The following is a 17,571-nucleotide window of genomic DNA, read 5'->3' on the forward strand; positions in this document are numbered from 1 at the left end:
GATTTAATAAACCTTCAAAGTTTGTGAAAAGATTTGTAGCTCGGGTGCTCGTTGTTGTGGTTCTGTTCGCCGAGCTGGGAATTTGTGTTGCAGACGTTTCGTCCCCTGTCTAGGTGACATCCTCAGTGCTTGGGAGCCTCCTGTGAAGCGCTTCTGTGATCTTTCCTCTGGCATTTGTAGTGGTTTGAATCTGCCACTTCTGGTTGTCAGTTCCAGCTGTCCGTTGCAGTGGCCGGTATATTGGGTCCAGGTCGATGTGCTTATTGATTGAATCTGTAAATGAGTGTCATGCCTCTAGGAATGCCCTGGCTGTTCTCTGTTTGGCTTGTCCTATAATAGTAGTGTTGTCCCAGTCGAATTCATGTTGCTTGTCATCTGCTACTAAGGATAGCTGGTTGTGTCGTTCGTGGCCAGTTGGTGTTCATGGATGCGGATCGTTAGCTGTCTTCCTGTTTGTCCTATGTAGTGTTTTGTGCAGTCCTTGCATGGGATTTTGTACACTACATTGGTTTTGCTCATGCTAGGTATCAGGTCCTTCGTTCTGGTGAGTTGTTGTCTGACAGCACACAAACAAACAGCCTCTCTCAGACAACAACTCACCAGAATGACAAGCAACATGAATTCGACTGGGACAACACCACTATTATAGGACAAGCCAAACAGAGAACAGCCAGGGAATTCCTAGAGGCATGACACTCATCCACAGATTCAATCAATAAGCACATCAACCTGGACCCAATATACCGGCCACTGCAACGGACAGCTGGAACTGACAACCAGAAGCGGCAGATTCAAACCACTACAAATGCCGGAGGAAAGATCACAGAAGCGCTTCACAGGAGGCTCCCAAGCACTGAGGATGTCACCTAGACAGGGGACGAAACGTCTGCAACACAAATTCCCGGCTCGGCAAACAGAACCACAACAATTTAATAAACCTCTAAGGCCACCTTTCAACCTCCAAACAAGAGAGAAAAGCCTCTTTTATCCAGCATCTCCTTATAACACAAAACTCTCCATTCCAGCCAACATCCTAATAAATCTCTTCTGAACCCTCTCCAGCTAAATAATATCCTTCCTATAATATGACAACCAAAACTCAATTCAGTACTCCAGAACAGGCCTCACCAATGCCCTGTACAACTTCAACAATAATGTCCTGATTCCTATACTCAAAGGTCTGAACAATGAAGGCAAGTGTGTAAATGCCTTTTTAACCACCCTACCTATACGTAATGCAAATTTCAAAGAATTACAAATCTGATACCCTAAGTGTCTGTTCTACAACACTTCCCAAGGCCCCACTTTTACTTGTAGAAGACCTGCCCTTGTTCGTTTTTACCTTATTCAAATTAAACTCCAACTGCCACTCTTCAGCCCAACTGATCAAGATCTATTTGTAATCTTCCATAGTCCCTCAATCCAAAGGAAATGTGCTGTAGATTAACTCATGAAACTTGTTTAGCTCTTGAACTATATGCACACCTTTTTGCCTTCTAAGATCTTTAGGTTTCAAATGCTTCCTTAATCAAATTTGAAAGGCAGAACTCCCAACTGCTCAAATATAGTGTAAATCCCATTCTTGACTGTGCAAGCTCCTTGCTTGTTTCATTAAAGTCTAATTTAGTATTGTCTAATACAATGTAAGCTTTTTGAAGATGCCCACACACAGAATTTTCTTTCATTTAGACAATACAAGTGGCCATTCAGCCCATCATTTCTAGAAATCTAGCTCACCATGCTCATTGAAGAGCTATCAAATTGGTCTCATACCCTCTCATTCAAAACTGCCACTCCATCCAGTCCACCACCCACTTCAAGTGTTTATCCAAACTTGTTTTAAAGTTACATTTGAATCAGCCCCCACAAATGTTTCGGTCAAAGCAGTCAATAAAATTCGCTGTTTTCTTTAAAGCTCAACTCCATCTGATTGTTTTGTCAATTGCCTTAAATGTGTCTTCTGCTAACCAAATCACTTTGATGTTGGAAACAATTATTTCTTACTTACTCCACCAAAAATATTCATGACATTATTTGTGAAAATGAAAGACACTAACCCGGGGAAAAAATAAACTACTGCCAATGAAACCTGCTTACCTTCATCTTTTCACTTTTGTCATATTTGTCATTTTTGAACCCAACGACGTTCTGATGTTTTTGTGCTCTCTTCCTTGTCACGTTTCCTTTCTGGGAACTCATAATCTAGTTTGACAAATTATAACACTACTTGATTAAAACATGACACCGTACAGCAAGCCCACATGTACAAACCATTGACGACAACTCTGCCGGAAGTTTGGGAAGATCACGTGATGACCTCCGGGCGTCCTCAAGCTGAATTGGATCATGTGCCCAGTAGCCGACATGCTGACTGGCGCATTGGGACATCAATCAACGGTTGTCATCCAATTAGAATCGATAACGGGGCGGGAGTTGTTGAGCACCAGCTTTCACCGTTTCTCAGAAGCGAACGGTCGGCTGTTGATGCTTTGGAACTGCCAGCTTTACTGTCCCAACTGCGCACGCGCCCATTTGTCGGCTCCCGCATCCGTTAACAGGCGTTCCTATTGCGCATGCGTTTCTTCTACACGTCGTGCCTTGGACAACCAACTGCGCATGCTCTCCTTCACCCGGCGCCTCCGTGAAAGCTGCGCGTGCGCACTACCTTCGAGGCACGCCAGCTGCACATGCGCACCGCTAAGCTAACGGCTATTTCCCCTCCCCACGAGTTTCAAAAGGCGGTTCCGTTTTATTGCCGCTCCCACTTCATTTGAAAAAAAGAAAGTATGGAAATATCTTGGTTGGCGGGTTTAGTACTAGAATCACGGATGTGATTCTGAAGGAAGTAAAGAAAGAAGGGCGGCCGTGACGAATCGGAGCCCGAGTGGGTGCGGGAACAGGGGGATATTCCTTTGTTTTATTCGCCGTGTGGAAGGTGCGGGGCCCGGCGGAGGTTCCGCAGGCAATTGTTTCCGTTCCCCCCTCCCCACCATTCACCTTTAGCCTTAGGCCAGCGGGCTTCGTGTTGCCTCCTGAATCCTGTCGTTGCAGCAGGTTGTTGAGAAAATATCGCCGAATCATTGCGGCGAGAAGGTGGGGAGAGACGAACGGAGCAGGAGCCCTGTGTGTAGATTATTTCGGTGCCTCCTTCCTCCTGTCCTGAGGCTGCAGAGAGGGAGAGGCTTCCCCTGATCAATGACTCGGATCCTCGGCTGAAGTTTACACCCTGATTCCGTCCCTCTACGTCCACTTGGATCGATGAGACGCAGGAAACCCTTTGCACAACGCAAGATCGGGTTGTTTTTTAACTGCTTTTTATCCATTGCTTGAATCGGTGTCTTTCATTGTCGGGTTGATCATGTACTGCAACAGATTTCATCGTCTGTGAGAATTCACTCTACAAAGTTTCATGTTGAACTCTGCAATCACTGGAATTATTTATTTATTTATTTGACTGAGGGTGAGGGTTTTTCTACAGATACATTCTCACATCCGCGCCATGAATAACCTGTCTCTGAGTGAACTCTGCTGCCTGTTCTGCTGCCCTCCCTGCCCTGGTCGGATTGCCTCCAAGCTGGCCTTTTTGCCCCCTGAGCCTACATATGCGCTGCTGGCCGATGAGGCCGGGGGTCGTTGGAGCCTGCACCTGTCCGAGCGGGCCGACTGGCAGTACTCGCAGCGGGAGAAGGACTCCATCGAGGCCTTCATGACCCGGACCAGCCGGGGCAACCGCATCTCCTGCATGTTCATTCGTTGCTCGCCTAGCGCTCGCTTCACCCTGCTCTTTTCGCATGGTAACGCAGTAGACCTGGGCCAAATGAGCAGTTTCTACATCGGCCTGGGCTCCCGCATCAATTGCAACGTCTTCTCCTACGATTACTCGGGCTACGGCGCCAGTTCTGGGAAACCTTCTGAGAAGAACCTCTACGCAGATGTGGACGCGGCCTGGCAAGCCCTCAGGACCAGGTAAGGAGATGTGTAGCCTTCACATTCAACAACAAGCGGTTATTCAGCTAGTGGTGCCTCGTCTCATACCTATCCAATAAATTATATTCTACTACTGGCTGTTGACTTGTAAGGCTAATCCTCTTTCTTAAGAGCTGCTGAGCATTCCTAATATTTTATTATTTCACCGTTCTACTACTATGGATATAATGGAACGAATACTACATTATCAAATGTTTCCTCCCGAGTATTTGCATTGAATGAAGTCTCCTTTATTCAAAAGTATTTTCATGTTTGGTTTCAAGCATTTTTCTCCTTTTATCACCCATCTTTGCTTCCCCAACCCCAACATCTGTCCACTTTCTGTTGTCTTTTAAGTTATGATTTGTGTAGATAATTTTGGAAGCAGTTTCCTTTACCTATGTCATATCGAAGTGTATGGTTTTAACATTCATTTTCTGTAATTAGTTGCTGTGCTCATTTGAGAAAGAAATCGGTTTTCAAGAATCCTAAGAATCTAGGACAAAATATTGATAAATATTTCAGTACTAAATTAGGAAGTTCATGCCACATTATTTGGAAATTAGTTGGCTAATATGTGACGGAGTTTGGTATGTCCTGTGTTTGGTAGGATGAGACAAGTGGTGTTCCCTAGGCATTCATTTACTGTATTTATCAAAGGTTGAAAGATAAATGGAGAGTTGCATAGTCAGTTGTGTACATCCTTTGCAACCTTAGGCTGATCCCTAGAGTTTTTCAATTAATGAAATGTTCTTTGAAAGAATGTTGTAGGAAACATGGCATCAGATTTACATCAAGCACCACAAAACAATTGTAATAACCAAATAACTTGTCCTGATGATATTGATTGAGGAATGGATGATGGGAGATCACTGTTGATCTTCAGGTGGAAAGATAGGCACAAAATATCCTATGTAATATTTCACCCAAAACATACAAGATCTAGTAAGTTGTTACACAATTGGAGAAGGAAATTACAAAGGGAATAGACAAACTAAGTCAGTGGCTATGATTGAGTTCAATGTTGAATGCTCTGCTAACATTAACTTTAGAAAATACACCTTGTCATTTTTGGATCTAAACAAGAAACTAGAAACTGGAGGAGCAAAGACATTTGGGTGTGCCAGGTATATAGATCTCTGGAAGCCACAGGATAGGTTGAAAAAGCAATTAAAAATGTTACTGCAATGTTGGTATTAATTTCAACAAGACTGGAATACAAAGGAGAACCAAAAGCTGTCTTGTATTCCCTCATTTATAAAGTCATAGAGAGTTTACCCTTATAAGCACTGACAATGTTCAGTTTCTGCTTCCCAGAACTACCTCCCAGCTCATTTAATCTCCTCTCTCAACATAACTTCTTATTCCTCTTTCCTTGTGTTCATCTTTCTTCTTTAAATACGTTTACAGTATTTCACTCAACCACTTCCACTGAGTTCTGCACTTTCTGGGTAAGAATATTCCTTTTGAATTTGCTGTTGATTTTATTGGTGACCATCTTGTATTTATGCCCCGATTTATGAACTTTCTCCCCAACCACCCCCACACCCATCTCTATACCTACACTATCGAGCATCTTCGTAGTTTTTAAGAGTGTGATCAAGATCGCCTCTCCTCACCCCTCCTTTCCAGTGAAGAATGTTAACCTGTTCAAACTTTGCTGATGGGTGTGATTTCTCAACTTTTATATTATCAGGATGTTCTTTTTCATGCATATAGTGGGAATCTGAAATTCTCTCTAAGAGGCTTTTGTGGCTGGGAGTCAATAGAAGCTTTTGTGATTGAAATCAATAGCTTTTTGTTGGTACTGCGTCATAGAACATGCATGAAGCTGATAGAAATGCATCAGCCTGCACCATCAATTGTTCTACTTAAGGTCTCAACAAGTTAATTTTAATAGGATGGTCAGGGATTTGTTTAGTACAGTTAATATTAACAAATGCATGATCTTCAATTTAGTCATTATCTAACCAGTATCTGTGGATTATTTGAGCCTGCTTGAAAGAAACTTAGCTGTACTTGTGGTTAGTAAAGAGGTAATTTAATGAATGCAGCCTTCAGAATGTTTGTTTATTGATTATTTATCCACTGTTGACAGTTAAGTGCTGACTGGAGAACTGGCTTGATTTCTGATTCTTTCAAAATTCTCTCACACTGGACTGTTAGAAACACAAGGAATGACTGAAAATAGTGATACTTAGCATTTGTAAAAGATTTTAAGAAACTAAATTATTCTGCTATGATTCAATCAATAACATTGCCCCTATGTCAGAAGGTAGAGAGTTCAAGCTTCTTGGACTATGTCTTACTGGTACCAGTGCAGTACAGTACTTGGAGTGTTGCATGACCTGACTCTCCATCTGTGATGTTAAACTGCCCCCACAAATGGATGTAAAACTCTTTTGCATTATTATGAGGAAGGCTAATGTGTGTCCCTCAACCAACACTAGTGAAAGCAAATCGTTGTGGTTTGTCAAGCTTTGCTGTGTCCAAGTTATCATTTTCTGTTTTACAACAGCAGCGATGTGTTTTGGAGCACAAGTTCAACTTGATGACTTATTGAAGTGATCTTGAACATCTGAATGGAAAGAACAAATAACACATACAAATGCAAATGGGGCTAGGTACAAGAAACCGCATACCATCATCGTAGTAAATCTAATGTGTTCCCTCTGCACAGTCTTGAAATCCATCCTGAAGTGTTGCCAGTGTTGGAAACAGTACTCCAACTGAGATCTCAGCTGTAATTTGACACCCAGTATTTGTCTTCAGACAGTAGGCCTTGGAAGGAGGACATCTTCCTGAAGCAGAATGACTTAATTATTAGGGAGGATTAGTAACCTGTTGGTTATTAACCATGATTGAAAACCTGTTGCCCAACCTCAGATCTTACTATTCAAGATTGCATAATGCTTGATTTTTTCAGTGTTCCTCTTAAGCAAAGTTTGTTAATCTGCTGAAAATATTAAAAGAATTGAACATTTTGTTGATCATGACATTGGTTTTATAAACAACATGCTTTTATCAAGTAATTGTGTAGTGTGTGACACGCCAGTTCTCTGTGCTGCCACATCTTTTGAAAGAATGACAGTAGGAGAATATCTAACAGTCTCAGGATTGGAGCAAGTTTAAGGGGTACATGGTAACTTTAATTTACATAGCATCTTTAACATGATAAGTTATCCCAGAGCAAAACCTGACACCAAGCCATATAAAAGGAGAGGAACGGTGGTGAATATCATGGTCAAGTGGATAAGCTTTAAGGATGCTTCAGATGGGAGAGGGAGAGAGATTTCTGAGAGTTTTAGAGACTAAAAACTGTAGGCATGGCTGCCATAGTGTGTGATTCCTAAAAGGGGACAGTTAAATCACCAGAATTGGAAGAACGAGGTCATGCCTCAGAATTGTAGGGTTGACAACGATTAAAAGGTTGGAGTAAGAATGGGGCAATAAAGTAATTTGAAAAGTAATGTGAGCATTTTCTAGACTGGAAATCAATGTATTCAGGAGATTGGTGACTGGGACTTAGTTGAGAGTAACGGCACAGGGAACAGAGCTCAGTTTATGGAGGGTTGTAGCTTGGCCGGGGAACTCCGGAATAATTGTGTGCGGAGGTACAGCAGGTATTCAGGGTCTCAGCAGCAGAGGCACTGAGATAGGTTTGGAGTCAAACCATGTTATGAAGGTGGAAGTGTATAGTAAAATCGAACCATTCCTAGTACTGTACTGTTACACCTCATTCTATTTCCCCTGCTTTAGGTGTTATGGACCAGGCCAGGTCCCCTCAAAGCATTTCAAGAAAATAGCCCAGACCCTAATTTTTCCAGTTGTTTTAATCAGGTGTGAAGTGGATATTCAAGGAGGGATACAGCTGGACCAATCATTTAGTTTTAAACAAAGCAGAATTTATTTGCAAGATTATGAAATAAAAACCAAAGAGAACATAACATGGAAGAAGGTAACCTATCCGAAAACTCAACTGATTATCCCAACTTAATAATGCTGTTCGAAATACTTGCAACAATCCTCATAAACCCAATGTCACAAAAAGTAAAATCAAATACAGGGTCTTACAGGAGAGAGAGAGATGGCAGAGAGATTCAGCATGGAATACCTTTCATGTAGTTGTTTCTTGGACCAGCATCCTCAAAACTGACATCATTCAGTGATCAGGCAGACAACTCAAACCAAACCAAACCAAACCAGAGTGAAGCTGAGCTGGGAGAACTGGCCACTCCCCTTTCATTGTACATGTGTTTATTTTTAAACTTGAAAGCCTTTCATATGAGCTGAAAAAATGTTGCTGGAAAAGCGCAGCAGGTCAGGCAGCATCCAAGGAACAGGAGAATTGACGTTTCGGGCATAAGCCCTTCTTCAGGCATATGCCCGAAACGTCGATTCTCCTGTTCCTTGGATGCTGCCTGACCTGCTGTGCTTTTCCAGCAACACATTTTCAGCTCTGATCTCCAGCATCTGCAGTCCTCACTTTCTCCTCGAAGCCTTTCATATGAGGCAGTATTGGCTAGCTGTAATCAAATTGGCCCTAAAACCTTTCAAACCTAGACTTTTTGGAATCGCTGCTGGTATGACCTTGCTGGAAAAAAAAAGCCAAGAAAAACATAACCTTATTAAAGGAGCAGCATCGTCACATTGGTTCCCTCTTGTAGCCACTTTAACATGGTGACCCAGTAAGAGTAACTTGTGGATATTTATTTAACTGTATTTTGGTAGGGAAAGAACAAAACTAGAACAGGTACCTTCAGTTATTGTAATTTGACTTGTTCTGGTTAATTTTGCAACTTACCTGTGCTAACCGACCATTCATTAGCCCATACGCTGTCCCATTTGGTTTGTTGATCAGAAATATTGAAGATTGTAGTGTTTTTTATTTGTGATAGTTAATTCTCCTACTAGAATGCATTGATTGAGTTGTGCATTTTTTGCCTTGTATATTAGTTGCCTACCTGTTCTGTGGCTTTGATAAATCTTCTTCATTCTTGGTTGGAAGGAAAACTGTTTAGGCTAATGTGTATTTCGTGTCATTTTGTTTTCTAATTAGTCCTTTGAGATAATGCCAAAATTAAATTAGCTCTACTCTATTGACAGGCAATGTTTCAGTTTGCAGTGATAAAAAGGTTGGAGAGTTGTAAGGATGGAGGAGTTACAAAGATGGAGAGTGCCCAGGTCAAGGAAAGATTTGAATATGATATAGTTGTGATAGTAAAAGAGGAATAAAGGCCATTTGTTTCAATGACTGGCAAATAACATGTCCCTGCGACTGTCCAGTGAGCAGCAGCATGTTGATTTTATTTAATCAGCCAGTGCTTGCAGAGATCAGAACATAGCGTTCAGCACGAGATGTGATTCTGCTATTGGGCAACATTTAGTATAAATCTAAAGTCTGTTAAGAATTACATTAGAAACCAATTTTAAGATTGATAGTCAGGTTCACAGTGCATTTTGCAACTTTGTCTCTTTTTCGCTTCAGTGCTATTTTACGTTCCTTCAACATGAAGGAAGTAAATTTCATGTCTAGACGCAGGCACCTGTTTCTGTTAAGTTGATACTTCAAAATATTTTTCCTGTTATGGAAACTTTAATCTTGTAATTGGGCGGTGGCGGTGATTCACCACAGGGCAGAACAAAAGATTAACAGCTCATGCTGCATCACTTGGGGGATGGGACCAGTCAGGTACATGGTTCACATACAGAGTATCAAAGGTCTAAATGAAAGCGAGAAAAAGACTGAGCCAATTCTCAAGTGGTGCAACATGATTATCAGTCTCTTGCCTTGCCCTGTGGTGAATCATAACCAGTATCCAAAATATAATACTTGAACATGCTTTTCTCTGTCTCTCCCTATATTGAATTCTGTTTTCCAGGCCTCAGCCTCCACTACTTCTACTTTGAGCGAAGTGAAATTCTTAAAATGAATTTTTAATTTGAAAATTATTTTCCTTTGCAATGAAATTTTTTCTTCCTTCTTTTTAAAAAGATGAAATGCCAAGCTCTTTGAAGTGTACCGGGTTTCCTTTAATGATTGACCATAATATTAGAGTTTCTGTATCTAACTACTTGTTAAATACAACTTGCACAAAGATTCATAGCATTTCACAAACAAGGTATGTGTCTTGTTCAAAATGTCTGTTTGAGATGTTTATTTATGCTTGAGATGTTACTCGATTACAGTTTCTCCATGAGGGAATGGGAACACTCATATTTGGCAAGTGTGACCCAGAAAACAGTAAGAAAAGTAGTATTGACAGGTAGAGTTGTTGATGTACTGTACATGAACTACTTTCATTAATGGTCATTTCTTTAATGTCCCATCCTTCTAATCGTTGTACGCCCTGGTCACGTTAGCTGTTTTAAACTGCCATAATAGGTCAAATAGGGAGGGGAGGGAGAAGAGAGGCTTTGTCTATTTATCGTATCCATGCCCCTCATGATTTTTATAAACCTCTATAAGGTCACCTCTCAGCCTCTGACACTCCAGGGAAAATGAGCATCTGTTTGTAGTTTTATACAGTTGCACTCAGTCGTTTGGGCTGGTCGGGATAAATTTTCATCAACATTATTGCAGCATTTTCAGTTATCTTTGTAGGAATATGGCAGTGCTGTTAGATCCAAGAGTCTATTCTGGCTTCAAAGTCCTGAGCTGTAATATTGGTTTGAAATAATTAATGTGGAAGAATTTTTTTTAAAAAGCAACAAAATGATTCTGTACTTTGCCAGTTGGATACTTTTTATTAAAGGTTTGCAAACTTTCACTGAAATGTAGCACTCAAAGTGTTAAGTATCTCTGGAAAGATTGTTTTATTAGATGCATTTCGTCATGTTGGCAACTTGTCCGATCAGGCTGTCTTTTGCTTTTTTTATTGTTTAATTATATTTTTAAATATCATTAATCTATAAGTAGGTCACTGCTGCCTCTTTGATCTGTTGCAAAAAAATAACCGTTTTGATGATGATCAAACCTTTTGCCTTCTCAGTTACCTGCACCATAAGTTACCTGATGAAGAAACAGTTCTGATTCAATTTCAGTATGTTTCTTTTGCTGCCTATTCCAAATTGTAAAAAAAAGGCTTCATTTCTTCTGTCGAGTCTTGCTTCATTTAATTCTTGAAAATGCTATGCTTGTGACTTTTTAAATTTGTGCCTCTTTTGTTTTCCATAATAGACCTCTCTCTGAGTTGGGTTTATTTGGGTTTGAGTTCTTTTTCCAGCTGTCCAGCTCTTCAGTCCAACCCGTCCATGCCGACTAGATATCCTAAATTAATCTAGTCCCATTTGCCAGTATTTGGCCCATGTTACTGTAAAGCTTTCCTATTCCTATACCTATCCAGATGCCTTTTAAATTTATAATTGTACTAGCCTCCACTACTTCCTCTGGCAGCTCATTCCATACCCTCACCACTCTGCATGAAAATATTGCTCCTTATATCCCTTTTAAATCTTTTTTCCTCTCACCCAACACCTATGCCCTTTAATTCTGGGCTCCCCTACCCCAGGGAAAAGGCGATGTTTATTTATCCTATCCATGCCTCTCACGATTTTATAAACCTGGAAAAACATACCAAGCATCACCTTCACTACCTTGTCTACCTGTGCTAGGAACCTGCACTCCAAGTCTCTTTGTTGGGCAACACTCCCCAGACCTTACCATTGTGTATACGTCCCGCCCTGATTTGCCCTATCACAATGTCGTACCGCACATGGAGATTAAACTCCATCTGCCACTCCTATTCTGTCCCTCCAATTTAGAACTCTGTTAGATCAGGTCTATCCTTTTCCATGACACTTCTACAAATTATCATAATTCTATTATAGAGGAGAGTTGGAAAAAGAACTCAAAGCCAGATAAACTCTGCTGAGAGAGAAGTCTATTGTGGAAGACAACAAAGACACAAATTTTAAAAAGTCATGAGCATAGAATTTCACAAGAATTAAATGAAGCAACCTCAAGGTGTTATAAAAGTCAGAGGTAGAAGGTAGGAAACCGAGGATGATGGTGGAACCTTTTTTTGGACTGGAGGCCTGTAACCAGCAGGACCAGTGCTGTCTCCAGAGCTTTTTGTCATCTATATAAGTGATTTGGATGTGAACGTAGGAAGAGGTGTTAGTAAATTTGCAGATGACACCAAAATTGGTGGTGTTGTGGACGGCGAAGAAGGTGACGTCACAACTTAATGGGACCTTGATCAGATCGGCTGATAGGTAAGGAGTGATAATGGTAGATAAATGTGATGTATGCGTTTTGATAGGGCAAATCAGGGCAGGATGTATACATGTAATGCTAAGATACTGGGGAGTGTTGCTGAACAAAGGGACCTTGGAATGCCAGTTCTTGGTTCCTTGAAAGTGGAATCACAGACAGACAGGGCAGTGAAGATGACGTTTGGTACACTTTCCTTTATTGGTCAGTGTATTGAGGGGTTGGGAGATCATGTGAAAACTGTAGAGGACATTGGTTAAGCCACTTTTGGAATACTGTGTTCAATTCTGGTCTCCTTGCTATTGGAAGGATATTGTTAAACTTGAAAGGGTTGAGGAAAGATTTACAAGGATGTTGCCAGGATTGGAGAGTTTGAGCTAGAAGGAGAGGCTGAATAGGCTGGGGTTATTTCCCCTGCTACATTGAAGGCTGAGAGATGACCTTCTTGAGGTTTATAAAACAATGAGGGGCATGGATAGAGTGAACAGTTAAGGTTTTTCCACAGGGTATGGGAGTCCCAAACTAGAAGGCATAGGTTTAAGTTGAGAAGGGAATGATTTAAAAGAGGCCTAAGAGGTAACTTTGTCACGCAGAGGGTGGTACATGTATAGAATGAACTGCCAGAGGACTTGGTGAAGGTTTGTACAATTATAACATCTAAAAGGCATCTGAATGGGTATATTAATGGGAAGGGTTTAGAGGAATATGGGGCAAATACTGCACTTGTGACCAGATTAATTTAGGATATTTAGTCAGCATGGATGATTTGGACCAAAAAGGTTTGTTTCTGTGCTGTACATCTCTATAACTCCACTGCCCAGTCACTAACATGTCTCATTTTTGTTCAAAAAGCATTTCAGACATCTAGTTATAAATGTGTGTTTTTAATTAAAGAATTTAAATGCCATTAACTTATAGAAACTCTGATTGTTATAAATATAATAGTTCTAACAACCAAGAGAAAATAATTTGATTTTGTCAGCTAGATGTAAATTAGGAGTTTCAAATGGCACCCCATAATCCAGTCCTGTGGCATATACTTTACATGAAATAAAGTGAAAATACTGCTCGTTAAGAATATCTGAATTCAGAACCGAAGTCGACTATTCAGCTCCTTGTGTCTGCTTTGCCACTCAGTAGGATCATTGCTGATCAGTTTATTTTGAATTCCAACAATCCCATCTATTCCTGATAACCTTACAATATTATTATGTGAGGAATTGATCTACCCCAAACAAAAACCGAAAGAGCTGCGGACACTTTATACCAGAAACAGAAATTGCTGGAAAAGCTCAACAGGTCTGGCAGCATCTGTGAAGAGAAATCCAAGTTAACGTTTTGGGTCTGGTGACTTCTCCTCAAAACTCAACTTCTGAGGGAGGATAACTGCACCTAAAACGTTAACTTGGATGTTTCTTCGCAGATGCTGCCAGACCTGTTGATCTATCACTATCTACTTTAAAATATTTATTGCTCCTGCCTTCTGAATCACTATTCCAAAATTGCTCACCTCACTGAAAGAAAAATTATTCTCTTCGCCTTATTTCTGAAAGAGTAAGCCTTAATTTTAAGTGTGCCTCCTAGTTCAAGACTCACCCACATACATAGAGATGTACAGCACAGGAAAAAGCATTTGCACTTCAATGTTGTCAAGAGAATTTTTAGGGTCTTCTATGTTTCAATTAAGTTACCCTCGCTCTTCTAAACTCCAGTCCAATTTTTCTTCATAAAACACCCACCCATTCCTCATACCCACTTTGTGCCAGTTGGAAAAATACTTGATTATGTATATTCTGTTTTCTACTGGCCAGTCAATTTTTTATCCATTTTGATGTGTTGCCACCTTATCTGTGTGCTTCTTTGTGCAATAGTCTTTAATTTGGCTCCATATCAAATATTTGCCAAGACTCACTATTTCAATTTTAAGTTATGATTAAGTGTCCAACTAGCTTCTGGTACTCTAATTCTTCTGATTAAGGTTCAAGTCATTCTGTCACTTATCTGATCTGCCACTCATCTTTGTGCGTTTTTACCTAAGTTTCACACTTTTTTATAAACTTTTTTTGTTAATCATGGATAATGGATGCTCCCCTTACAATTTTTATTCACAGTAGCTTATCTGAAATATCTCTCTATAAATGTCTGCTACAGTATTGGTCTAACCCGTGACCTTGCATCCCAGTTAATTTTAGCTCAGTCAGCTTTCATGCCCACACAATTGCTTTATGATATTAAAGATCCACAGTTCTCCTGTTTAAACTGGATATAAAAGTCAAACATAATTACTGCTGGTTACATGTACCTTTAGTCAGAGTTGTGGATTAATCCTTTCTCATTACACCATACAAAAGTCTGATATAACATAAATTGTTGGAAAAGCTCAACAGATCTGACAGCATCTGTGGAGAGAAAGCAGAGTTAATATTTTTGTTCCAGTGACCCTTCTGCAGAACTAAATGCAGCCTGCTGTTTTAGAGTGAGCTGTTCTGAGAAATGGTCTCATCTGCAGCCTTATGGTGTTATCTCTGACCACCAGACAAATCTGAAGACTGTTTCCTAAGGAGAATGACTGATTGCTTCTTGGAATAAAGTGTCCAGGCATCTTTCCCCTTTATTGATTTGCTGGTATTGAATTGGCTTACACTGGCAATACACTAAATATCTTTGTATCCATGTGTGCTAATTTTCCTTGTTTCCATCCCACTCCACTGAGTTTCTGAGCAGATCTAGATTTAAGTTTAACTAAGGCTTTTAATTTTCTCAGACCATTCCACAAAATGCTTCACAGATGAACATTTTTTTTGTAGTTGAGGCACTGTGCGGTCATTCTTGCTTTAATTTCCAGGATGCGGTAAAACAAGCATTTATTGCCCATCTCTAACGGTGGTGGGAAGACGTGGTGGTTTGCTAGCTCCTTGAATACAAGTTGGTGGTTTGCTAGGCCGTTTTTAAAGGCAGTTAAAAGCCAACTACATTGTGGGATTGGAGTCACACATTGGGTAAAGCCATAGATTTCATTCCCACTTCCCCACAAGACTTTAGTAAACCGCATGTTGACAATCATCATAGATTTAGAGAGATGTACAGCACAGAAACAGGCCCTTGAGTCCAACCTGTCCATGTCGACCAGATATCCTAACCCGATCCAGTCCCACCTGCCAGCTTTCGGCCCATATCCCTCCAAACCCTTCCTATTCATAAACCCATCCAAATACCTCTTCAATGTTGCAATTATACCAGCCTCCACCACATCCTCTGGCAGCCCATTCCATACATGTACCACCCTCTGTGAAAAAGTTGCTCTTTGGGTCTCTTTTATATCTTTTCCCCCTCTCATCCTAAACCTATGCCCTCTAGTTTTGGACTCCCCCACCCCAGGGAAAAGATCTTGTCTACTTATCCTATCCATGCCCCTCATGATTTTATAAACCTCTATAATGTCACCCCTCAGCCTCTGGCGCTTCAGGGAAAACAGCCCCAGTCTATCCAAACTCTCGCAATAGCTCAAATCCTCCAACCCTGTCAACATCCTTGTAAATCTCCTCTGAACCCTTTCAAGTTTCACAACATCGTTCCAATAGGAAGGAGACCAGAACTGCATGCAATATTCCAACAGTGGCCTAACCAATGTCCTGTACAGCTGCAACATGACCTCCCAACTCCTGTACTCAATACTCTGATGAATAAAGAAAAGCATATCAAACACCGCCTTCATTATCTGATCTACCTGTGGCTCTACTTTCAAGGAGCTATGAACCTGCACTCCAAGGTTTCCTTGTTCAGGAACACTCCCTAGGACCTTACTATTAAGTGTATAAGTCCTACTAAGATTTGCTTTCCCAAAATACATCACCTCTTATTTATCTAAAATAAACTCCATTTGCCGCCCCTCAGCCCATTGGCCCATCTGATCAAGATTCCATTGTAATCTGAGGTAACCTGTTTCGCTGTCCACTACACCTCCAATTTTGGTGTCATCTGCAGGCTTACTAACTAGACCTCTTAAGCTCATGGCCAAATCATTTATATAAATGATGAAAAGTAGTGAACCCAGCACCGATCCTTGTGGCACTCCACTGGTCACAGGCCTCCAGTCTGAAAAGCAACCCTCCACCACCACTCTGTCTTCTACCTTTGAGCCAGTTCCATATCCAAATGGCGAGTTCTCCCTGTATTCCATGAGATCTAATCTTGCTCACCAGTCTCTCATTGGGAACCTTGTCAAATGCCTTACTGAAGTCCATATAGATCACATCTATCGCTCTGCCCTCATCAATCCTCTTTGTTACTTAAAAAAAAATCTCAATCAAGTTTGTAAGACATGATTTCCCATGCACAAAGCCATGTTGACTATCCCTAATCAGTCCTTGCCTTTCCAAATATATGTACATCCTGTCCCCCAGGATTCCCTCCAACAACTTTCCCACCACTGATGGCAGTCTCATTAGTCAAGAGTTCCCTGGCTTGTCCTTATCACCTTTTCTTAAATAGTGACACCATGCTAGCCAACCTTCAGTCTTCCCACACCTCACCCGTGACTGTCAATGATACAAATATCTCAGCCAAGGGACCCAGCAATCACTTCTCTAGCTTCCCACAGAGTTCTCGGGTACACCTGATCAGGTCCTGGGATTTATCCATTTTTATGCATTTCAAGACATTCCAGTACTCCCTCCTCTTTAATATGTACGTTTTTCAAGATGCCACCATCCATTTCTCTACATTCTATATCTTCCATGTCCTTCGCCACAGTTTAATATTGTTTAGTATCTTCTCTCTCTTTCCCCACTCCCCTGCCCCCCTCCCCACCACCACCACCACCACACAGGCCACCTTGCTGATCTTTGAGGGGCCCTATTCTATCCCTAGTTACCCTTTTGTCCTTTATGTATTTGTAAAAACCCTTCGGATTCTACTTCAATTTTATTTGCCAAAGCTTTCTCGTGTCCCCTTTTTTGCCCTCCTGATTTCCCTCTAAAATATTCTCCTACTGCCTTTATACTCTTCTAAGAATTCACTTGATTTATCCTGTCTATGCCTGACATATGCTTCCTTCTTTTTCTTAACCAAACCATCAATTTCATTAGTCATCTGGCATTCCCTACATTTACCCCCCTTTCCTTTCACCCTAACACGAATATACTATCTCTGGACTTTCATTATTTAATTTCTGAAGGCTTCCCATTTTCCAGCCGTCCCTTTACCTGTGAGCATCTGCCCCCAATCAGCTCTTGAAAGTTCTTCCCTAATACCATCAAAATTAGCCGTTTTCCAATTTATATCTAGTCTATCCTTTTCTATCACTATTTTAAAACAAATACAATTATGGATACAGGCCTCAAAGTGCTCCCTCACTGACACCTCAGTCACCTGCCCTACCTTATTTCCCA

At 40.9% G+C, this 17,571-nt stretch overlaps 2 protein-coding genes across 4 annotated transcripts in view; one reads left to right on the top strand and one right to left on the bottom strand.

The window, feature by feature from the left end:
- The window catches only part of c2h9orf85 (chromosome 2 C9orf85 homolog), a 48,864-nt gene extending 46,245 nt beyond the window's left edge, over window positions 1-2,619 (bottom strand). For all 3 annotated transcript variants that reach the window (XM_060839595.1, XM_060839585.1, XM_060839604.1), the window contains exon 1: window positions 2,098-2,619. In XM_060839595.1, the coding sequence (XP_060695578.1) occupies window positions 2,098-2,199 (102 nt within the window). In that variant the 5' untranslated portion in view covers window positions 2,200-2,619. The remainder of the gene's footprint in view (window positions 1-2,097) is intronic.
- The window catches only part of abhd17b (abhydrolase domain containing 17B, depalmitoylase), a 67,077-nt gene continuing 52,096 nt past the window's right edge, over window positions 2,591-17,571 (top strand). The window contains exon 1 of the mRNA XM_060839570.1: window positions 2,591-3,966. Coding sequence (XP_060695553.1) covers window positions 3,500-3,966 — 467 coding nt within the window. The 5' untranslated portion in view covers window positions 2,591-3,499. The remainder of the gene's footprint in view (window positions 3,967-17,571) is intronic.

This window comes from Hemiscyllium ocellatum, chromosome 2 (genome assembly GCF_020745735.1).
Source record: "Hemiscyllium ocellatum isolate sHemOce1 chromosome 2, sHemOce1.pat.X.cur, whole genome shotgun sequence".
NCBI classification, from domain to species: domain Eukaryota; kingdom Metazoa; phylum Chordata; class Chondrichthyes; order Orectolobiformes; family Hemiscylliidae; genus Hemiscyllium; species Hemiscyllium ocellatum.